The sequence below is a fragment of the Jaculus jaculus genome, chromosome 12, assembly GCF_020740685.1.
Source record: "Jaculus jaculus isolate mJacJac1 chromosome 12, mJacJac1.mat.Y.cur, whole genome shotgun sequence".
In the NCBI taxonomy this organism is placed as follows: domain Eukaryota; kingdom Metazoa; phylum Chordata; class Mammalia; order Rodentia; family Dipodidae; genus Jaculus; species Jaculus jaculus.
Window position 1 is genome coordinate 102,604,919 of NC_059113.1, and position 25,233 is coordinate 102,630,151.

Consider the following 25,233-nt stretch of genomic DNA (forward strand, 5'->3'; position numbering starts at 1 on the left):
ACTTGCCTAGAAAGTGCAAGGTTTTGGGTTTAATCCTCAATGCTAAAAAAAAAAGAAAGAAAAAAATAGAAAATGTATAATAATAATTTTTGCTTTTTTACAAAAACATTTTATTTTTGTAATTTTTATTGCTTTTTTATATTTTTAATTTTTTTACTGACAACTTTCATAATTATAGACAAAAAGCATGGTGATTCCCTCCCTTCCCCCACTTTTCCCTTTCCCTTTGAAACTCCACTCTCCATCAGACTCCCTCCTCCCTCAATCAGTCTTTCTGTTATTTTATTATCATCATCTTTTCCTCCTGTTCTGAGTATATTGTGTAGGTAGTGTCAGGCACTGTGAGGTCATGGATATCCAGGCCATTTTGTGTCTGGAGGAGTACGTTGTAAGGAGTCCTACCCTTTCTTTAGCTCTTACATTCTTTCTGCCACCTCTTCCACAATGGAACTTGAGCCATGGAAGATGTGATTGAGATATTTCAGTGATGACCCCCTCTGTCACTTCTTCTCAGCACCATGCTGACTTCTGAGTCATCTCAAGTTCACCACTATCTGAAAAGAGAAGCTTCTCTAACCCAAAGTAAGAGTAGAATTAATATATGCATATGAACATTAAGGTAAGTGCATACCGGGCACTTTGGTGAGCATAGTATATACATTTAACCAGACACCAGCAGAAGTTATACTCTTGGGCTCATGACTACCCCTGCTGTAGGTTTGAAGAATCAGACATGTATTCCATCTCATGGAGCAGGCCTCTAGTTCAATTAAAGAGTGGTTGGTTTTCCCCATAACAGATATGCCACTATCGCACCTGTTGGTTCATTTGGCCTGGATGGCCAAATATAAGGCTTGCACTGTCATCCATGGTTGAATTTCTCCACTAGTGATTTCTCTCTCTCCCATTGAACTGCATGCAGTGTAGCTTTTTCCCACTGTCAGCTGGTCCATATGGAAGAAATTTTCAGCTCAGCTCCAGCAGGATTTCTCAGTGACCTTGCAGTCCATGTATGTGGAGTATTCATTTATTTGCTGGGGGGGGGGGGAGGGAGGGAGGGAGAGAGGAAGAGAGAAAGGGAATGACAAAGAGAATAAATGGGCATGCAATGGCCTCTAGTTGCTGAAGATGAACTCCAAATGCATGCACCACTTGGTGCATCTGGCTTTATGTGGGCACTGGGGAATTGAACCCAGGTTGTCAGGCTTTGCAAATAAGTGCCTCCAACTGAAAAGCCATCACTTCAGCCCCAATAATAACCTTTTACACGTAACCAATATGGATTTATTCTACAGTAAGAAGGAAATCTGAATGTCTTTTCTTTAAGAATCTAAATTAATGAATTTCCCTTTTATGAAGAAACTGTCATTTTGTATGTTTATTTCTCTGTTTACTCTCAGTTCTTTGCTGTGTGTACAGAGTGACATTTGCATCATTTGCAAGCGTTGTGAATATTGTGTCTCATCAGGAACTGAAGGAATTCACACTAATCAGGACAACCTGGAGCTATGCCACTATAAAACCATGTGAATGGAAAACACTGTATAAAGTGTTTTACTGAAATTAAAGAATGCTTTGCTCTGAGAGATGATCCAGGATGGAAGCACTAATTCCATGACAGAACAGAAGACACAAAATACCAAACTCTTCAGCCTGCATGTACAGGCTTATGAACATCCCCAGCAGATGGCTTCTTGTTATCATATTGATGGGCAAAGCCTTGGATACACTTATCCCAGTATTTTCAATATTGAACTTGCCCAAATGATTCATTTTTATTATCTGAGCAAGTGAATCATTTCAACTGACATTTCTGAAAGTCATATATTGACTTTCATCAGTTTGTTTTTCATTCATTAGACTGATCTTCAAATATTTAGCATTGACTTTGGGACTGGCAAAGCCATGCCCCAATTTCTTCCTTTTCCTCTTGAAGGATTCTCCTGAGCTTTCAGACTTACAGAGGACAATGCAAAGCATTGTTTTCGGGAAGGTGACATAAGCCATTTCATGGTTTATATAGTAGAGAAATACTCCTTGATCAACAGAGGAGACAATGAAGATGGTGTTTGCAGAAGTGTGACCCTCCCATCCCCCCGTGTGACTTCTTAGGACTCTCAGAAGCTCTTCTCGCCCTCGAATTCCTATGTGGTAGCTTGTGGTTTGCAGAAGATAATTGCCTCTGGGTTCAGAGTGAGCACATGACAATTAAAAAAGAAAACAGGGCTGGAGAGATGACTTTGTGGTTAAGGTTGTTACCTGAAAATCCTAAGGACCCAGGTTCAGCTTCCTAGTGCCCATGTAAAGCCAGATGTGCATGGTAGTGCATGTGTTTGGTGTTTGTATGCAGTGGCTAAGGGCTCGGCAGTGCCCATTCTCTCTCTCTTTCAAATAAATAAATAAATAAATAAAATATTTTTTTAAAAAAGAAAACAGAGTAACCTAAGTACAAATGAAATATGTGTTGGAAAATTGGCAAGAAGTTCAAAAATTATTAGACAAATGAAGAATGAGGTGAAAGTTTGAATGAGAGAGAGAGAGAGAGAGAGAGATCATTCTTCACTTCTCTCTTTTTTTTTTTTTTCCAGGTGAACTTTCTACATTTATTGTGCTTAAAAATAATTTTCTCTCATTTGTTGCCTGGGAAGACTCTAGCATGGAAGATGTCACGGCACATCAGACTGACAGACAGTGTAGGTGTGCTGAGGTTCACAGAAGAACAAATAAAGACCGGCTTTAAGCAAGACTTTCAATCAAACAGTTAAAAAGAAATATTGTGGAACCAAAAGATTAAAAGGCTACAGAAGGCAAAGTAAACATTTTTGCCAATCAACAGTGGCTCTGTCTACACTGCCCTGAGTGTCCCTCAGGGCAGGCTTGGGGCAGCAGTCATGCTCTTTGACCCACACAGTACATTATTCTATACAGTACCCTGTTATATATAAACAGTTACAAATTAAGGATGATTCCACTCATGTATCTTTTGCTTACCTTATAATAATATATCTTTCTTTATCACTAAGTATATAATCTCTCTCATGCCTTGTCATGGCTGCATGATATACCCTTTTTTTGAGGTAGGGTCTCACTCTAGCCCAGGCTGACCTTGAATTCATTATGTAATCTTAGGGTGGCCTCAAACTCATGGCAATCCTACCTCTGCCTTCCAAGTTCTGGGATTAAAGGCATGTGCCCCCCCATCTGGCTTGATAGATATACCTTCTTAATAATTAAAACTACAGGTTGATATTAAATAATGCCTTCCTGTTTTACTAGTTGTATAAAGATGATCTATTATGTCACTCATTACTTGATCATAGCATCCTTGATGGAAATGTTATGTTTCTTTCTTTCTTTCCTTTTTTGCTGTTTCCTATATAATTTCTGTATCAACTACTCTTTATTCTGTGGGTGCTGTTAGCAATGCAATTTTATTGTTTTGACATTTTCTGTAACTATATGGAGACATTATCACAGAAAAAAAAAAAGTTCTCAGATTAAAATGCCACCCTGATCTCTCAGATCCACAAGAGATTGGTGGTGGCACAGCAGCCTTAGAGAAGGATCCATGCAGCTCATCCTCCAAAGTGCTGGTTTCTCAATATTTTCTCCTTGCTCTGAGGCTCAGATCAATAAATACCCCCATTAAAAATAGTTAATTCATGTTTCACCTTTGATAACAAGAACCATGGCCAGCTCTAGGGAGTTAGGCCACTCTAGAATAAGGACTCAAGGAATAGTATATGTGTTCAGGAAGAAGATCCGATTATAGCCGGACCCTGTGTAACTTGCAAATGGACAGATATGGTTTTAACATCTAACTCACAGTCAGGGTTCACAAAAAGAGGTACCTCTCCATTCCCCCAAAGGGCTCATGTATCCTGGCTCATTCTACAGTTGATGTCACCATTTTGGAAAGTTCCAGAAAATTAAGGAGTTGAGACTTAATCTGGAGAAAATAGGTCATTAGAGATATCCAGTGTCCTTGGGAGATGTGCCATGTCGGTTTCTGTTTCCTGTCTATTATGAAGTGGCCTTTTTTCCCCACCCCAACTCATTTAAGATACAAGAGGCATTTTGTCAATGAGAAAAATTCCAATACTTACCAAGGTACTCTTGTGTTATGGAACATTATCGGTCTTTAAATTCGTCTCGGTGTGACTAAAAGTAAAATGTGTTTAATTCGGTCCCAAACTTGAGCGTTGTAGCCAGAACGGTTATGAGACTAGGCCGCAAAGGAAACAGCTATCTTCCAGACTGTAACCAACAGCGAGGATGCTGACCACAACCGGGGGCTTACTCCTTTAACGGACCAGGTGCTGTGACATTGTAGGTACCCCTCCCCACTCACACACCCCTGTGCGGGCAGCCCTCTGGAGGGGAATGCATCTAGCAGGGTCACAGGTGTCTTCTTCACTCGCAAGCCAAGGGCAGCAGGCGCTTCCTCGCCATGGACGTGGCCTCAAATGAAGGCCTGGTTACACCAGACAGGGGTGGGAAGATGCTCGGAGCGCAGTAGCATCCGAATTCCCTCCCTTGTCGCTGATTGGCTGAGGTCTTCGGAGCCGAGACCGGCCTCCCGCGGCTCGCCTCTCCATTGGCTGAGGGGACGTGGCAATCAGAGCTGGCTCCGGCTGATGCCTTCGCTCTAACTCCGAGCTGCGGCCGCAGCCGGGCTGCGCCTCCGCCGCCGCTGCAGTCGCTGCCGGGGTCCCTTCGGCTGAGCCTCTGCGTGGAGGCTGCCCCCCCACCCGGGGCTGCGGGCTCAGACACCATGGTGAGTGCTTTCTACCCGGTCCGAGGGATCCCCGCACCTAGGTCGGGCCGACCTTGGACTGGCTGACGCACGCAGCCTGGGGAGCCCAGGGGCGCTGGATGGGCGCAGGAGGGAGCAGCAGCGCTGATGGTGGTTGGCATCCGGGAGGGGAGGTGGGGCACCACACGGACGTTCGGTGACTTGCTTCCCAAGGGGGTCTTCACCGCGATATCTCAGTTCCTGCAGGCCGGGCAGTGTGGCAAGCTGGGTTCTGGGGCAGAGGGAGGCTCTGGGTGCATGACCTGGTGTTGCCCCCAGTGCCCAGCTTGGCTCTGAGCGTTGACAGGTGAGCCCGGGGGGAGCGGGGAGAAGATGGCGTGGGGGTGGAGCGAGTGGTGCAGAATGCGATGGGCACTGCGCTCTGCCCCTGTGAGCCACGGGTACCCCGGGCAGCGCAGCCGGAGGGCGGAGAGCAGAGCGAGGGGAGCGGGATGAGCCAGGATGCAGGAGAGCGGCTCCCCAAGGGTCCTTGACGCCCGCTTCTCTCCCTGCTCCGGCAGTACGGATTCGTGAACCATGCCCTGGAGCTGCTGGTGATCCGCAACTACGGCCCCGAAGTGTGGGAAGACATCAAGTAAGTGACCCCCTGGGCCAGCAGGGCGGCCTCTGGCGCTGCTCCCGCGGCGCGCTCCCTCCGCGGCTCCGGGAAGGCCCCCGCGCGCGCGCATCCTCCGCCCGCCGCCGCCCGCCGCTCGGCAGCCCCGCCGCAGCTGCGCTCCCACGCTCCCTAGCCCGGACCTGGAGGGGAGGGGCGGACGGGGCGGGGCCGCAGGGTGAGGGCCTTGCAAAGGAGACCTCTCGGGGTCACTGAGGCCTTCCCCCCCAAAGGGTCTGAGCGTGGGAACGCTCTTGCCAGAGCTCTGCGGCTCGGCTCCCAGGCCAGACAGGGAGGGCTGGTCAGCTCCCACGCATTGGGTGGGGGGACGGGAGGGGGGTATTTCACTGGCCTTTGAGGTTTCTGCCACCAGAGACAGAAACCAAAAAGACCTGGGTTCCTTCAAGATTTACACATTGTGGTGCACATAACATATTTAAGTCTATTTGGTATGCTAACGCATTCAGAGACTGTTTCTCAAGCAAGTCATCAAATGCATTCTGAAATAAATTGAAAATAGGATGTTTTCCCTTTATTTTCCCCCAAATCATACTTGTTTTCGTTTCTACTGGCAGATCTAGCAGGGTTTAGACTCAGCAGAGCTTTGAGCCGAATGCTCAGAGAGGATCAGCAATAGTACATTCACCTGGTAATTTATATTGCCCCTCATGTATCTGTCTTGAGCTTTTCTGGGGGCTGGGTAGGTGGGGAGAGTACTGAGGATTGAATCCAGTGCCTTGAGCATAATGATAACGCTTTCTGTCACTGAGCTACATTGGAGGCCCTTATTTTTTTGTTTGTTTGTTTTTTGAGACAGGGTCTCACTATGTATCACAGGATCGCCTTAAATGCCAGATGTGTCCCAGGCTGGCCTGGAACTAGCAATCCCCCTGTGTCCTTCTTAGTATTGGCGAGTCTCATGCTGCCATTGCAAGCTGAACATTTCCAGCTAACAAAGTTAGGTTCCTGCCTCTCCATTGCTGGCAACAGCAACTATACCAAAATCGTAGTTAAGGATTTTCAATCCAGAGCTACAGCTGAGCTATCATACTCTAACGGGAGAGGGGATGCCCAGGGTTACCCGGGTGATCAGATTGAGCACTTTGTCTTTCTGTCTTCTGGTTTCCTGTCCTCACTGACGTTGTTCTGTTATCACAAGTGGCTGATGACACCTTGCTTTTTCTTTGTTTTGTTTTGGTTTTTTTCCAAGCATATTGTTTCTTGAAGGTCATTTCAAACAGGCTGTATGACGCCTGTTTGATGGTGGATTTTGATAGTTATCTCTTTCCATGGAAATGATGAAGACGATAAATTAAGCATTAGCAATGCAGCATCTCCTACCTTTGGCTCTGTGTGTTTGAACACTTTCATTTAATAATTCATTTCCCCTAAATCGCTTATGTTCTCCACAGGGCACATCTTCATGCTATACAGAAAAGTCAAGACTTGGAAATGATTTTATTATATCCAGTGAGGAGCCTGCAATTAAAATTTACTTTGATACTATAAATTTCCTTCACCCCCATTAATGCTTTCCTAGCTTCTATTTTCCATGTAGACTTTTACAGGAAAGACAGACACTAAGAAAAGACTATAGGCAGAGTGGATTACCTATAGGATCACATTTAATATAATTTCTTTGTGAAATGGTGAAATCAACTCACACATTGCCAGTGTTATTTTTTCCCATCTTTAAAACTGGAGATAATCAAATACCTGTTGGCTATACTGTAACAATGAATATACTTAGAATTTCAAGAGCATATTTAAAGACATGTCTTGCCATTAGCAATTTAGGTTTAAGTTTTGAATGTATAAATGACAAGCATATTTCATAGAGAAATATACCAGAAGTATGTTATAAATTAAATTATCAAGAAATTTTTTTTTGTTGTTGTTGTTTTTGTTTTTTTGTGGTAGGGTCTCACTCTGGCTCAGGCTGACCTGGAATTCACTATGTAGTCTCAGGGTGGCCTTGAACTCTTGGCAATCCTCCTACCTCTGCCTCCTGAGTGCTGGGATTAAATGCATGTGCCACCACGCCTGGCTCAAGAAATTTTTTTTATATTGACTATATTTCTTCAGAGGAGGTAAAAACCCCCAAACTAAACTCATAGTTACATTGAAAAGAACGGTGAAATCATGTCAAAATTTGCTACTCATAATAATAATTTTTTTTTAAATTTTTACTTAGATATTAATATATCCTTTAAATCCAATCTATCTGTTTTTCCTTTACTTTTGTCCTCCTCTTCTTCTTTTGGAGGTTTTGAGACAGAGTTTTGTCATGTTTGTGGTCTTGGGTGGCCCCAAACTTTCCATGTAGTTCAGGCTGGCTTCCAACGCAGAGAACTTCCCACCTTTGCTCTTGGCAGGGGCTCCGTGTGCACACCACTCCAGCAACCTGTCCAGTTGGCATGTCAGCAGTGAGGATCAGTGCTGTGCAGCTGTTCAGTTAATAACTCCAATCATCCAAAACATTATTTTTTATAAGAAACATATCATTTGGATATTTTTCCCTGTAAAATGAGCTCAAGGATTTCACCTTAAGAAGAAAGTACTGCTGGTTGGGCTAGTGGTGGCAATTCAGAAGCTACTCTTGACTCTTTCTTTAAGGAAACAAGCTTTTGGGGTTGGGGTGGGGGCACAGTATGTGTGGAAGATCTTGGCCTGGCTCTGGCCATCACAGGATTAAGGCTTCTTCTTGTTCAACAATCCAGTGATTGCTCAAGGTCTCCTCAGCGCACTATAGAGCTCAGGCATTATAACAGCCAAATATTGCAGCCACAACCCTGACCCTCCCTCCTCCCTCTCCCATTCCCAGAGAAACATGAATGTAGACCTCGGTCAATGACAATTTTGGTTTTAACTTTCTATGAAAAATTTGATCTATGAGATTTTTTTTCATTGACTCAATAAATACTAAACTCTATCTTACATCTAAATGAATGTTTATATATCAGATGTTATATAAAACCTTTTTTTTTTTTTTTTTGGTTTGGTAGGAAATGACCATCCATCCTTCATGAGAAAGGAGGCCAAATGCTTAATGACAAATAAAGCTCTGAGTAACAGATTCCAGGCATAAGATTTAGGGGGATAAGAGCCAAAAAAATGCTTCCTGGTAAACTCAATATCCACTTATCCTCTTACCAGCAATATAACCATTTCCCAAGAACTTCATCTTCCTTTTATAACAGAAAGAAAAATCCCCCTATGCTAAGGCCAGGTAAAATTTTCTTAAAGGGCCAGTAAATGTTTTAGGTGTCTGCGGGCTAAGTAAAACTTGAGGTCATATTATCTACATAGCTATCAAATGTAACCATGTAAAACTTCGAACTCCATTATTAGCTCCCAGACCAGAAAGCAAGCAGAGGGCTAAGTTCATCTGGGTGTCATTTATCTACCTCTGGTATATACCACAACCAAGGTGAGAAAGCAAGGAAACTCTGACTCTACCCGAAATCTTACTTTAAAATGTAATTCTAATTGTAGATTTCCTTTTGATTTTCAGGTATCCCCTTAGAGAAGACAAGGTTCCTAAATGATGTGAAATAATCATCCATTTGCAAAATGTACAAAGTGAAAATTATGCATTTTACTTAAAAAAATTTGTTCATTTTTATTTATTTGAGAGTAACAGACAGAGAGAGAAAGAGGGAGAGAGGGAGAGAGAAAATGGGCATGCCAGGGCCTCCATCCACTGCAAACTAACTCCAGATGTGTGCGCCCCCTTGTGCATCTGGCTAACGTGGGTCCTGGGGAGTTGAGCCTCGAACCAGGGTCCTGAGGCTTCACAGGCAAGCACTTAACCACTAAGCCATCTCTCCAGCCAAAATTATGCATTTTAAATGATGTATCACTTGATATATCCTTGGCCCTGGCCAGGTCCTGTCATCGAGCTCGATTTCAGGTGTTCTAGCTTCCCTAGAACATACATGGATTCTAAAGATGGATTCCAGCGGTTGAAAATTCTTGAATGCTTAAAAATCTCCTAAAGACAATTAAAGGCTGGGGATGTAGCTCAGTGGGAGAGCCCTTGCTTAGCTTATGCGAGGCCGATCCAGAGTACCTACACGGCAACACAAGCCACACTCCTGTGAAATCTTCATTATGTGCTTATAGTTTAAAAGGCCACGGGCAGCTTTTGAATGCTGAAATGCTACACACAGTATTGATTAGCTCTTCCGTAGTATTTTGAAGAGATCAGTGCTAAATAGCTGGGTCATTTTGGCATGAAGCTGTAAATTCAATGATAATGTACAACATAATGAATGTGTTAGTTGATGGTCACTGCTGTCAGTTCCTGTGGAAGGTTGTCAGTCATCACCTCTGGGTGCAGAGCACATCTGTTTGGCATGTTTTCTTTTATGTGTGTGCATGTGTGTGTGTGTGTGTGAGTTCTTGAGAAGGGGCCGGCATACTTCTGTATCCATTGAATCATTTACTTCTTTCTTCATTGTTAAGCTTATCTTTAATGAGCATAGTTTCGTCTTTCAGTCACTGAGGACTGAAAAGCAAATGATGTCATCCTTGCCTTGAAAATGTCTAGAGATATTAGGATATTTTTAGTCTAAGAGTTTGTTTTAAACTTCCCAGGCTTTACCTCACATTTGTTAACAGCTTGATGATTAAATAGCCAGCACTGATCTTCTATTTATGAAAGTATTGTCGAGCTGAGTTTGGTTTTCCTGAATGAGAATTAGGGTTTATATAGCACTCAGTTATACACTGCCATGGACTAGTTTAGACCATATGGTCTGACTTTCTTAAACTTACCAAGTCTCAGTTGCATGAGGAAAAAAGAAATAGAAGCTACTTCACTAGGCTGTTACCATGCATTGAATATAGTCTGGAAAATGTGTAACATAATTCTTAAATAGCTCAAGCTAATGTTAGCTCTTATTTTTTCCATTTCATTAAAAAAAAATCAGTTTTTCAGTTTTCTTCCTCAACTCACCTGAGAGATATGAAGCTGATTTTCAATAATTTAATCATGTTAGTAGCCCGGGTCTGGGCATGTGTATGAGTGGTAGAGAGCGTAGTAGAGAGCTTGCTTAGCGTGTGAGAAGTCCTGCGTTGTGGTCCCAACACTGAATTGTGGTAAGAGTAGAATATTGTGTCTCCATATTACAGCAGTCTTCAAGGGTCTCATCAATCCAGTTAAGTTCTAGGTGCAGTTTTATTCTCCTTTATCATCCCAGGCACCTGGTTGGTAGCAGGGCATTGGTTTAGCATGTGTCCTGGAGCCTTTCATCTACTGACTGTCCTACCTTGTCCTTCTCCACAGCCCCTGGCTGGATTCAGTGTCTTCTTTGTCCTGTAGATCACAGGAAGTAGACTGTTTTCCACTTACACTATATTCTTCAAACCACTTTTCTGCCACAATTCTTTTCTTCATTGTTTTTCTTTTTGGGTTTTAAATGCACGTTTTAATATTCAGTTTATATAAACAAATTAGAGCAAGGAAAACACTACATCATAATGTTTTTCCTTAGTTTAATCACATTTTCACATTTGGGCAGGAATGAATTAAATTTCTATGAGTGCTCTAGCAAGAATAAACCTGTGTCTTTTATGATAGTATTACACTTTATATATTAGAAAACCATTTAAAATGTTGGTCTTTTCCTCTCTGTGTTTTCAGTTGAGTGCTCTAACATCTATTTTAAATAGTAAATTACTCTCTGGCTCAACATTTTTGTTATTGTTGTCATTTTTCTCCACAACCAAGTCGAATTTCCAAGAAAATCGGTGATTATATATGAAAGGATTATAGACAGAAAGGTGAAAAGTCAGACCTCTAGCTCTCCACCTCTCCAGCACCAGAGTTAATGCTTATTTTAAGATATAATTTAGAGTGAAGAGTTAAAATCTAAATTAGAATTAAACCATATCCATTTTCTCAACAGAAACTTCCTCAGAAAGAAATAATTCCAGATATAGAGTCAAATATTTAGTGAGCCAGGTTATTGGCACTAGGACCTTTGTCTATAGAAATATAAAGAGTTCCAGTGAGGTGAGCAACAATGAGAAAGGAAGCATTAGTTATAAACTCAGCAGTGTTGGCAGTAATGAAGGCGGAGTAGATATCTGAGCATGAATCCCACCTGACATGCCAGCAAGCATTTGACACTGGGCACCTTTGAACCTGGGTCATGGGTCATGTTGGAGGAGCAATCTTCAGTAGCCCCCTCCCACCCTCAGAAATCAAGGTTGACCTTGGGCTCTTCATTTCCTTCTGTTTTTCGTGTGTGTGTGTGTGTGTGTGTGTGTGTGTGTGTGTGTGTGTAATGCTTCTTGAGTGACCTGGAATTCCACGTGTAGCCTCATGGTGGCTTCAAACTCACTGTGATCCTCCTACCTCTGCCTCCCAAGTGCTGGGACTAAAGTCATGTGCCGCCATGCCCAGCTCTTTTTTCTTTTTTCTCCCTTTGGTTACGTTTTTCCTGTTTTATGAATTTAAAAAAGTATATAGGATGGCATTATTTAATTTGGTATGTAAAAGAAGGAATCTTTGCACATTACAGTGATTCCCAGACAAGATATCAGAAAACCTGTGCTTTCACTTTGAATGTGTCCGGATGTGGTGAGGACACACTTTTAACTAGACAGGGGTGTTGTCTGTAAGAGCGACGTCCTTTCCATTGCTTGTTTTTTTTTTTTTTTTTTTTTTCCTTTTCCTTCAGAATCGGGACTCTGACAAATGTTTCTCTTCAACATGTTGGAAAGCAATTCTTGGGGGTTGATGTTGAGCAGGATCAGGCTTAGGGAACTGAGCATTAGGAAGAATCTCGCTGGTGCACTTCACAGGCAGCAGCCGCGTGGTTGTGAGCTCTTGCAGCTTTTATTCACATCTTTGCTTGCTTGTAGTTAAATAAGAAGGGGTGGGGGAAAGGGGTCTCTACTGCTTGTGTCTAGAAAATGGAGGGCGCTGTGGTCCACAAATGATGTCAAGAGACAGTGAGAGCCAAGAGAAAGCAGGGCAAAATTCTGAAGGTTTTATAATAATTCTTCATCACAGTGTTATTTATCCCATTAAAATTGTGTGGTTTACTTGCCATTTGTTGTTTCAACTGCTTCTTTGTTGAAATTACTTGTGGTTAATATTCAGTTTACCCTGATCTTGGAGACACTTTGGTCCGCAGATCCCACTTGCCCTGCCCGTGCCGGGGTCAGTGGTCACTCTACAGTGCCTTCATGATAGTTTTAGTTGTGTCCAGAAATGAGTGTGTCCAGAATTTGGTCCCTTTCTTATCTCCCGTCTGTGTCTTGTAAACACCCACCTTTCATCCTTGAGATTGAACAGCACGTGCTGCTGAAGTGAGCCATCCCTGGCGCTCAACATTACCACTTCCTGGAAGAGTTTTAGTTACGTGTTTGTTCTCTGACTAACGCCTGACCTGCCTCACTAGACTGCAGGCACATCAACTGTCTCCAGGGGATAGCCTAATGAAGTGTTTACTTCCTTCCCTGTCTCTCTCTTCAACTCTTTATTAATATTATATGTATGCATACTTATATATAAGTGAATTTTTTTCCTATACATTTATGGTTTCAAAAGAATAGAATGCACACATATAATCATCCAAGACTCATTTCTGCAATCATAATTTATGATGACAGCTTTACTCCTACTTAATAAACTTGATTGAAATAAGCATTTTCCCTCCAGATTTATTGAGATATACTTAATAAAAAACTGTATATATTAGCCAGGTGTGGCAGCACATGCCTTTAATCCCAGCACTCAGGAGGCAGAGGTAGGAGGATCACCCTGAGTTCAAGGCCACCCTAAGACTACATAGTGAATTTAAGGTCAGCCTAGGCCAGAGTGAGACCCTACTTTGAAAAACAAACAAACAAAAACTGTATATATTTAATGTACACAACTTGTTGTTTTCATGCGTGTATGCATTGCCAAGTCGTCCCCATGATTGACATATCTATCACCTTTCATGGTTACTCCTTTTTTTTTGCATGGAAAAAACATAAGATGCACCATTTAGGTAAATTTCAAGTATATATTACATTGTTATTAACTAAAATACTATTACAGAGAATGGACCCCTCATATCAGAGAGGCACAAAGTATGGAAGTGAATGACACCATTCTTCTTTGCTGTTTCAACTGGCTATTGTAGATCAATTTAATTTTGTATATCAAAAGACAGTTACCATGCTGGATTCTGTGTAAAGGCATTGTCATAGGCTGTAGATAAATGTCTTTAACATTGAGATTGAGGGCACAGAATTTCTTTCTCTGTGTGATATGCTTTCATTTGTAATAGACAGCTGCCATATGGTTCTGCATTGTCTTAATACTCTGTACTTATTAACTCACTTAATCCCCACAATCGCTACAGGAAATAGATTCATTCTTTATTCTCAAACCATAGATCTCTTCATAATCAGAGTATGGGTTGGACACAGGCTGGTGGTTATTCCACTGTGGTCATTCCATCATCTAAACTTACTCTCCTTCCCAGAACCAGCCAATTTATCATGGTCACTACCAATCTACATTGTGTTAGTACTGCATGCATTGTTTTTTTTTTTTTTTTTTAATTTTCTGGAATATTCTGCCACTTGCCCAGTTGTCTTTATTGTATTTAAATGTGATTATTGATATACTAACCAGCACACCTATGGAAGAAAATTGGAGCCTCTAAAAGTTTGAACAAGTGATTCATTTTGAGAGGAACTGTGACCCAGTATGCATACATTGTCTGTTTAATGGAGCTACACAAAGGGCCCTTTTGGAAACCTCAGTGGGTGTTTTTTTTTTTTTTTTTTTTTTCCAGAATTGCCATTACTATGAATGGTCTTCCATGATAGGTTGATCTCAGACAGAACAAATATGAAATAATATAGCAAGGGTGATGCCACATTGGCTAAAACTAAGTCCAAATGTCACTCATGAGAGCATGAGTAGCTGACATGTTGACTTACAGGATTGTCCTTTGCCAGTGCTCAGAAGGTCCAAACCAAAACCCACTTCTGGATATGAGGACTGTAGCTCTCCCTCAGCATCTCTCTCAGGCAGGGCACTCTTGACCCTCAGGATTCCTAAAATCCATACATCTGGATGATGAAAACATTCTAGACCTTCTTCTCAGCCATGGGCATAAAAACAGTATGGTTCCAAGGTTCAGATGTTGGTTACTGTTATCATCTGTCATTTAGAATGGGGCACTTGGACTTTTATAATACCTGGGTACAATGAGGCATTTACAGTACTCTTCCAGATCTATAATAAAAACCATACCTGCGTTTGCTGTGATGAAACTACATTGTCTGCCAGGAGTGGTGGCGCACGCCTTTCATCCCAGCACTCTCAGGAGGCAGAGGTAGGAGGAGCACAGTGAGACTACATTACATAGTGAAATCCAGGGCAGCCTGAGCTAGAGTGAGACCTTACCTAGAAAAAACAAAAAACAAAAACGACAACAACAAAAACAACTTACTAGATCAGAATCCCTCAAGGATATTGAGGTGAACCCAGCCATGTGATGTGTGTTCACCTTTTCGGCCTGAGTACAGACTTCTTTCTGTCAGGAATTCGTTCTATAGTACGTTGTCCCCAGGGTGTCCTTTGTAGGACACACTTGTTTTGTGCTGCATTGGAAGCACTGCTGCCTTACGTGGAGTCCATTTGCTGGCAGAGTGCACAGTAGCAGCAGCCTGTGGCCAAGATGAGTTCATTCTTTCTGTGTTCACATCTGGAAATTCAGGACCATCTCCTTAAGTCAGGAATTGTGGGGAATTTTGTTTAGACATTCTGGACAAACTGTGTTCTAGCTTTTTTAAAAAAAAATCATACAAAATGTTCTTAATTTGTATGATTTTTAAAAAGCTAGAACAAAGTTTGATTTTAATTTGGAGACAAGATGGATTTTCATCTGTAACATTTGATTGCTTATTTTTTAAAAAAATATTTTGTTTTTATTTATTTATTTGATAGAAAGACAGGAAGAGAGAGAGAGAGAGAGAGAGAGAGAGAGAGAGAATGGCCTCCAGCCATTGTGCATCTGGTTTACCTGAGTCCTGGGGAATCAAACCAAGGTTCTTTGGCCTTGCAGGCAAGTGCCTTAACTGCTAAACCATCTTTCCAGCCCTGATTGCTTATTTTTTAATTAAAAATATTTTGTTTATTTATATAAGAGAGATAAAGAGGAAGAGAGAGACAGAGAAAGAGAGAATGGACACTCCAGGGCCTGCAGCCATGGCAAATGAACTCCAGATGCAAGCATCACATTGTGCATTGGGCTTATGTGTATCCTGGGGAAATCAATCCTAGGTCCTTTGGCTTTTCAGGCAAACACCTTAACTAGTCTGATTGCTTACAGTGGGATGTGGAAATTTAAGGGATAATAGATTTAAATAATTCAATTTTTTTATTTTAAAATATTCAGACATGTATTTGATGCATGCTTATTTCAGTTACTTGGATTGGCATTAGTGCTTAATAAACAAAATGAAACAAAAAGCAAGTTCTAACTCACAAAACATTATTCCTCCTTCACCTCTACTCTCTTTTCTAGACTGCTTTAGCTAGCAGCATTGATCATTTCATGACATACCATGACATTTTATTATACACTGCATTACTTATTGCCTGTTTCTTCCAGCTACCAAACAAGTCCAGTGAGCTCAAGTATCTATCTTTTCTTTTACTGACATGCCAAAAGTGCTTTGAAAAGGGCCTGGAACATGACATATTTCCAAATGTTTTTGGTAAAACTTCCTGAGTGAAAAATAATGAAAACAAAGGGGAAAAAGGGATGAGCAATTTGATTTCCAAAGTCTTTCTGATGGATGTAAGTAAGTCCTAAGTGTTCATGAGTAGCAGTTCTGTGGAATTCAGCCTAACACTTCTATCTGTGAGGAGATGTGACTTCCTGCCCAGCTGCTAATTGTTACTTTGGCCTCCTGCTGGGAACATGTTGGGAGATATTTTTAGGAAGGAAATTTTAAGAGATAAAGGAGCTTCTTTCAGTAAGAGATAGGGAGGGCCAGAAAGAGAGTGGGGAGAATGTTTGGCTCCTGGCTAGGGAATTTCTCTGAAAATCAAAGTGTCTGCTTTTTTACAAAGGGCTGGTGGCCTCTGTGTCTCATTTATTTAAAGGTCACTGTGGATGGCATGTGTGTTTCAAAGACGTTGAGGTTAACGCAAAGTTATGTGACTTGCTTTTTATTTCAGTTGGATATAAAGAATAGAATATGGTGAACTGGTTTATATTTAAATGTACCTTGTGTGTTTGTGTGTGTGTATTTTGTGTAGTTGACAGAGAAAGACTTGAGTTCTTACAGGGGCTTGAGATCTTTGGCAAATGAAATAAGGCACCATTACACGCGCGCGTGCACACACACACATATGTACTATATGTATATGTATGTGTATATATATATATATATATATATATATATATATATATATGTATGTGTGTATATGTATATGTATATGTATATGTATATGTATATGTATATGGTATATATATATCGCTGGGTATTAGTTTCTATTCTTAGGGCTCACAGTTGGAGAACATAGGCCATCATTGTGGGGAAGGCATGGTGGCAGGATATATAAGAAGCTCATCATACTGTATCCACAGTTAAGAAACAGAGAGGTAAATTTCAGACACAATTACCTTTCTCCTTTCAGACTGGAACCCAAGCTCATTGAATGGTGCTACCTGCAGTTAGGGTGGGTCTTCCCTTCTTAAAAAACATAATCTAAAATGTCCTTTACAGAATTTTCCCAGAGATTTTTCTCTTACGTAATAACACATCCAGTCAAAGTGACCATTGAGAGTAACATCATGAGCTCTGTAATTGAGAATAGAGCCCTGTGTAGCTCTAGTAATATGTATGCCATGTAAGTGGTTCAGAATGTAATTTGAATAATTTCATGTCATTTCCATTGGGCAAGCTGAGTTACATTCTGGCTCCCACTTTAGAAAAGACAGATTCTAAAGCCCAAATTGTGTACAGTTTCCCCAGATTTACTCAGCTAGGAAATTCTCGGCTCTCAAACTCAAATCCTTATGCTTACTAAAACCATTTTCTAGTTTCAGTGCTCTTGGTACTGGGCATGAATTGCAAGGCTTTGTGCATGCAATGCAAGCTGTCTTCTGAGCTCCATCCCCAGATCTGCATAACTATAGCAAAACCATATAAATGACATGCTCTGAAATGTGTCTCTAGGATATCTTCACACTGGGAAGGTGGCACAAGGAATGCCAGCATTTGCCAGCTTTTCCTCACAGCAGGAACAGTAGCAGTCAGCACATCATTCTGAGAGTGTCTGTGGCCTGCCTTGAAGGTTTTTTTTTTTTTTTAATTAATTGTGTGAACTTCATGAATAAATTGCATATTGGTCATATTCCCATCATTCTCTTTGTTCTCTTTTGCCCATATCTATTCCTTTGAGGGCCCTACTCCATGGGGTTATCAGTATTCTTTGTGCAGTCCTGAATGCATCAGTCAGTCTTGGGGGGGAGGGGAAGGAGAGGACAGTGCCTCAGGATTCTCCTCCCCACCCAGCGGCTCTCACAGTCATTCCACCCCCTTTTCTTCAATGTTCTCTGAGCCTTAAGGGCACGTTAGAAGGCTTGCTTAGTGTTGAGCTCTCTGCAACCTCTGATTTTCTGCTTTAATGAGTTTTTAAATATATTGTTTATTTATTTGAGAGAGAAAAAGAGAGAGAATGGGGATATGAGGGCCTCATACCATTGCAAACAAACTCCAAATGCATGCACCACTTTGTGCACCTACCGGGGAATTGAAGCTTGCTCATCAGACCTTGCAAGCAAGTACTTTCAACCACTGAGCCATCCATCCCTACAGTCCCTTTGATGAGCTTTGAGTCTCCTCAGTGTCTACTGCTATCTCCCTGTAGGCGGTTCTCAGGCTAGCCGTGAAGGCAACTTTCATATTTAATCTGCGTCTTTCTCTAATATATCCTTGGCCCTCTGCCTTGAAGTTTTATGCAGCCATTTAGAGGGGCTGGGCTGAGCCAGAGGCAGCTTTCCCACTTCCATATAAATTTTACATCAGGAAAGATACTTGCCAGCAGCCCATCTCTACCCAGCAGTATTTGAACAATGACTTTTCCTTCCCCTTCCAACACTTGTTTGAGAAAAGCCATCCAAATCCTATCAAAATAAATGTATTTATAGAATCATGATGATTGTGAAAAATGGAAACTGTGATCTCCACTCACTGACTGTGTATGTTTTGAACTACTGTATTTAATAAGTGGAGGATATATTATATTGAAGACTTTATCAGACCACTTGGCACTTCAAACTTCATATGTTTAGAATGTAACTCTAAACTCCAGTCCCCCTCAAGCAGACCTTCCCCGGATAGATGCTAATGACAAACCTTCCACATGCTCCTCCCAGAAACCTCAGTGTCATCCCTGAGACTTCTCTCTGGCCCACACTGGTCAGGACTGTGTCAGTCATGTTGAATTTACCCACAACATTCTTCTGGAGGGATGCACTACTCACAATGTCTGTCCTTCATCTGCTCTGAATTCTCTCATAGGTTTTTCACCTGAATATGGGCAGGAAGTCCCTTGTGAGCCTCCACTCACATCCACACCTTTGGTCCACTCAGTGCAGAGCCAGGCCAAGAAGTCCCTTCCTCTGAGCTCAGAGCTTGGGTCACCCCACTGCTCACTTTACAGATGCCCAAAGCCTTCATCTCTTCACTCTCTGTCACTGTACCTTGTGTCTAGTCAGGCCCAAACACTAAGGCCTTGGCACCACCTGGCACATTGCCTTACCATCACACAACCGTGTTCTCATTTCTTGCCACATTGACCACTGGTGTTTCTCTAGCATACGACTATTCCCACCTAGCTTTCCCCAGAGTGAACTTCCTCTGTTGCTCCTGACACACAGATTTCATTTGGGTCCACTGCTCCCCTTGTTCACACTCTCCTTGCTGTTGTGCCTTTACTGGCCCACTTTGTACTCTGTTCTATTTTCTTGGTTTTTTTTTTTAAATATTTTATTTATTTATTTGAGTTAGAGAAGAAGAGAGAGAGAGAGAGAGAGAGAGAGAGAGAGAATATGAATGGGCATGCCAGAGCCTTCAGCCACTACAAACAAACTCCAGATGCATGTGCCCACTTGTGCATCTGGCTTACATGGGTCTTGGAGAATTGAACTGGGATCCTTTGGCTTTTCAGGCAAATGCCTTAACTGCTAAGTTATCTCTCCAGCCCTTTTTTTGTTGTTAAATGTTATATTTATTTATTTTCTTGTTTTTATTTTATGTACTACATGCACATTTTATGCCTTCTCTGTCTCTCCTAGAATACATGTGTTGCATGAGAACAAATTTGCTTCACTAAAATTGTTTTCCCAGTGCTCAGAGCCATGCCTGGAAGATACAGAGATGCAAGAAATATGGGCTATTTCCAGCAAGTAGAGTTACTACGCGATTATTTTGGTGTTGGGCATGGCATTAGGCATTATAGTACTCTCAGTTATGCAAAACTATAGTTGAATATATCATGCTAATTTTGGTGAGATAGATGTGATAATTTCTGCTTAATCATCAGGCTTCCAGGTAGATGATATTGATGCCATTTTGCCTCAACAAATCACATTTCATGTATAGAACCATTGTTTGTACACTCATGGGAATCACAGCTATAGCTGCCATTTTATTTCAGCTTCACAGCCCATCACTCTCTCGTTTTGTCTTCCAGAAAAGAGGCACAGTTAGATGAAGAAGGACAGTTTCTTGTCAGAATAATATATGATGATTCCAAAACTTATGATCTGGTGGCTGCTGCAAGCAAGGTCCTCAGTACGTTGGATCCAGCTTTCTTTCTTTGGCTCAGTTATACCAGGAACCCCAAGGATCATGTGTACCAAGATGATATAGTACATGGTTGTACAAGTGGTGTGCCACATAATCCTAGATGAAGACATGTATATAAGATGCCTTTTTCAAGCTCTTGAGAAATGGAAAAGGGAACATGGGTTATGTGGCCTGCTTACAGAGAGCAGTGTACTGGGAAAGAAAGTTGTTGGTACTTCAGTCATAATAACTATAGTTATGGTATCAGAAGTATAGTAATTATTATGGTGATTATAATAATTACACAATAATTATTTGCAGAAAGCATTATCTTGGAATATATTTTGCAATCATAAGTTATGTTAACCATTAGCAAAAGACAGGAAGTTAATAGGCAAATGAAATTCCCTGATAGGATTCACTGCTGAACTGAAAATCAGTAGAAAGCTCTTCATGGAGAACAATTACTCTCAATGTTATTTATGATGTCCATAGTGCTGACTTTACACAGGAATTAAGGTTTGCATGGAATAGAACGACCCTTCTAATACCACTCAGCAGAATTTAAGAATTGGAAACAAAATGGTCAAATAATTAATGAAAAGAAAATTGTATTATTTCAATGATAATATGAAGTAAACAAATAGGAAGTAAATTTTTAATGTGAATTTGGAAGTTTGTAAAATAAAATATCTAGGGTTGTCATAAGAAGATAAGAGAGAAATAAAACACATTTTAAAACTAATGAGAGATTGAGATGACTTTTTGGAGAATGATTTTATGTCATCAAAATCTTTGAAAACTGTTCCAACTCTTAAGTAGTCTATGTATATGCGCTTTTGTGTCAGAATATTTATATTATCAAAAAGTAAAGTCTATATGTTAATAAGAAAAGATAGGCTGAGTAAATTATTGCATCAATATTTTATATATGAGAGCCATTAAAGTGTAAATATGTATTTAAATTTTAGGGATACTAGGGTATGTATGCAATCAAGTAATTAAGTATGTATATGTAATGAAACTTATCTGCAAAAAAACCAAGTAATATTCATCCTTGCAAAACTGTTTTCAGAAGAAATAGAATGTTACATATGTGCTATAAACTGTCAAATATAAATTGGTGCATATGGTGAGAAAATGGTCACATTGCCAATAATAGATAAAATGATGGTGATGTGTTAGTATCTTTCTTCTCATATTCCCATATTTTTTGTGCTAGTTAGTCTATGTTCACATTGTACAAAAACTGTGGATATTTTAAACCATTTTAGTACACAGTTATCTTTATTCTTGTCATTAACAGTGCTTTACCTATAAAAGGATTGATTTGTTGTTGTTTTTCCCACTTATCCTATAACACAGATCTCAATGCTGGAGAAATCCTCCAAATGTTTGGGAAGATGTTTTTCGTCTTTTGTCAGGAATCTGGCTATGATACCATCTTGCGTGTCTTGGGATCTAATGTGAGAGAATTTCTGCAGGTAAGCAATTTGAGGTTCTAAGGTTCGTAAACACAGGTTCTGGAAAACTTCTTCTCTTCAGCCAGCTGGATAAGAGAGTCTTGAAATTGTAGTGGTCTTTGTGAAATACAATTAGATTTACTTGATGGTCATGCAATATATCAACACTTTTCATCAGAAAATTTCTCAATTCCTAGTTATTGACACTATATACAAATTAGCAATTAATATCATCATTAAAAATTCCACAGGACATATTATGATCTGCTTAACTGCTTGTTTAAATTTTTAAACTATTTTTTTTCTTTATTTGTAAACAGAGAGAAAAAGACAGAGAGAATGGGCATGACAGGCTTCTAGCCACTACACATGAACTGTAGATGCATGTGCCACTTTGTGAATCTGGCTTTACATTGGCACTGCAAGCAGGTACCTTAACCACTAAGCAGTCTCTTCAGCCCTTTAATGCTTGTTTTACTAGAACTCATCATTTAGAAAAAACAACCAAGGTTTTCAAGTATACTACCAGAAGTATTTAATACCATTCATTGCCTTAGAGTTACATACTAGTCTACCCCAGAAAGCAAGATAGGAAACCCCCCAAAGCCAGTTTCAGGTGAGAAAATCAATAATGCCATCAAAAACCTTTGCCTTACAGTCTTTTTAAAATTACCTTAAAAGTTTTTATTACTAAATTACCCCTTAGCTGTGATGCTATTTTTGGATGGACTATTTTAAGCCTTAATATACATGCGACCCTCTGGTTGAAATGTGCAAACGCTGGAAATTATGTTGCTGTTTGCAAAGAATATTCCTAACCAGCTGCTAAGAGCAGCCAGATCTTGCTGGAAAATGATGTCAGTGCAGTACCAGCTGAACTGAAGCCCAGTTCTGTGGGAATGTAAACTACTTTAAGGCCAGCTGCATTATTGATTTAACAGCCAAAATAAGAACTTTGGTGTTTAATCAAAATGTCTGTTGTTTACATAGGGACATTTTTCTTATAAACTTAAAACAGCATTAAATCAGGATGGACACTGGTTTGCAGACTCCTGCCGTGGATTTACTTAAATAATGGTATCAAAAATATGAGAAGAAAAGAATGGGAAACCAAAGAAAGAAAGCTACCATTTCCAAATGGAATAGATGCAAAGAGACCTTAAGTAAATTAGACTTGGTGATATATCTTTATCTACATATCTATATATCTCTATACTTATTTCTATCTCTCCCTATATACATATCTCTATTATCTGTCTATATAATGCAAATTATGGATATAATGTAAACATACACACATATCATATACATATATATATATATTCATTCATACATACATATATATATATATATATATATATATATAGAGAGAGAGAGAGAGAGAGAGAGAGAGAGAGAGAGAGAGAGAGGCTTTTTTGTAGCAGTTACTTTCTTATTGCTGTGACAAAATACCAGAAGAGAAGCAGTTTAGGAAAAGGTTACTTTGGATGAAAGTTTCAAGGTGAAATCTGTATCACAGAAAGGAATGCATGGCAGGAGCAGACAGCCAGCGTCACATCATCACATCAACAGGGAGAAAGAGAACAGCAGGGGCTGAGTATGACAAGTGGTGAAGGACTACACCAGACTGAGGCCACCCTTCGGGATCCCCCTTTCTCCTGCAAAGTTTCACTGGTAAAAGGCTCCTTCCACAGCCTTCCAAAATGGTGCTGCCAACTGAGAGTTAGGGATTCAAACATAAGATATTTTACATTCAAGCCACCACAATACTTTTAAAAGTATTTGAGGGATTTTAGAGTTTTAAATACATCATCTATTTTCTTATAAATACTTTCTGATGATCACTTTATTGGTGAGGTTTTAATTTCTAGTTGTTTTCTCTTTGTTTCAATGACACTGTCCACAGAAAACAAGAATTTGCATGGTTTTACTAATGATTTTTTTTACCTGCACTCACATCAGTAAAACAATAAATCTGATTTAAAAGACAAACTAACAAATTTGTCACAACATAGACGTCAGGGCAAAAAAATGGTGTGGCCAGGACTCGCTGCGTTCTGGAAGTGCCTGTTCAGCAGCCACGACACTAGTCAGTCATACCTCTTACCACGCGAAATGCAACGGACTTCAGTGAACAGATTTCAAAGTCAGCCAAACGAATTTAAAATATCTCATTTATAATTTTTCTGTTAAATTTTAGTTGGCATATCTTAAACGATATACAATTTCATTTTGTTCCTTGGCAGAAAAGTGTGAAAAATGGGGAAACTCCAAATTATGGATATTACAGTGTTTCATTAATATTATTTAATTTTTCAACAGTTCAATTTTCTCTTCTTTTTGGTTTTAATATCTAGTTCAATAAAAAATTGAAGGTGTTAAAGACCTGCTTTACTCAAAGTAGATTTTTTTTTTTGCTTAGTCTAACTAAAGATAAATTAAATGTATCTTTTTCTGTTTACAGAATTATAAAATGAAGTATTGATTTTCATAAATCATTTAAAGTTCTTAGTTTACATATAACAATTAAAGTCTTAGTTTGTCATACATTAATTAGTACATTTACAATGTATATCCACCATCCACTACAGAGTAAGACAAAGTGGACTTTTTTTCAAGAGATTTCAAATTTATTTGTTTCTTTGTACCACCTTATTTTCATACATCACCAAATCTTTTAACTATATTGACTAAATATGAACTCAGGCACTTATTCCCATTTCCTAGAAACTTCTTTGGGAGAGTTTACTATTATCAAGAGATTGGACAGTTACCCTACCTCATTGTGTGACATCTCCGAAGATTTTTCTAAAATGCAACTATATCTCGTATAATTTTATTTTTAAAACCTTTAGGTATTCTCCATTGCTCATGGGAAATGTCAAATACTTAAAAGACAACAGAAACAACCTCCGTCCCCTAAGGGTCCCTGTTAATCTGTCCATCAGTGTGGCCAAAGCTGACTTCTTCAACACCTAAATCTTCCTTGTGCCCTCTATCCTCTGGGCACTGGGGCATGATGTTCCCTCTGCCTGGAACATGGCCATGCTGCTTCGCACATCTGTAAATCCTACTCGACCTCCAGGTGTAATCGCTTCTTCCAGAAAGATCACACCCCTCTCTCCAAACTCTACCCCTCCTGTGGTGGGGTAACTGGCTTTTCTCACGCTCTTGTAGTAGGCTGCTTTTCCCACCACCATTGAGATGCCCCTCACCCGAAGTCATTCTACCTCAGCATTTCCATTTCTTGTTTATTCTAGTGGAATGTAGACTCCAGAGGGCCAGAGACCCGACCACCTTGATGATCATGTGTGATGGATGCATTTTGTGTATTTGGAAATGCATTTCCAAACCTATTCAACAATACCTCAGTATGAACAAGAGACTTCAAGACAAAGCCCCACTGTCATCTCAAAGGAAATAAAAGGAAACAAGACACTTTATTCTGAGAGAAATATGAGGGACCTTCTCATAGGGATATGGATTCAGGTTGCCTGAATAACAAGTTTCAATATGGAAATGGTTTGGGTACAGAT

General features: G+C 40.3%; 1 protein-coding gene across 1 annotated transcript in view; it reads left to right on the forward strand.

Annotated features, from left to right (window-relative positions):
* Nucleotides 1–4,659: 4,659 nt before the first annotated feature.
* The window catches only part of Gucy1b1 (guanylate cyclase 1 soluble subunit beta 1), a 50,162-nt gene continuing 29,588 nt past the window's right edge, over nucleotides 4,660–25,233 (forward strand). The window contains exons 1-4 of the mRNA XM_045131439.1: nucleotides 4,660–4,777; nucleotides 5,317–5,390; nucleotides 20,140–20,240; nucleotides 21,600–21,718. Of these exons, the coding sequence (XP_044987374.1) occupies nucleotides 4,775–4,777; nucleotides 5,317–5,390; nucleotides 20,140–20,240; nucleotides 21,600–21,718 (297 nt within the window). The 5' untranslated portion in view covers nucleotides 4,660–4,774. The remainder of the gene's footprint in view (nucleotides 4,778–5,316; nucleotides 5,391–20,139; nucleotides 20,241–21,599; nucleotides 21,719–25,233) is intronic.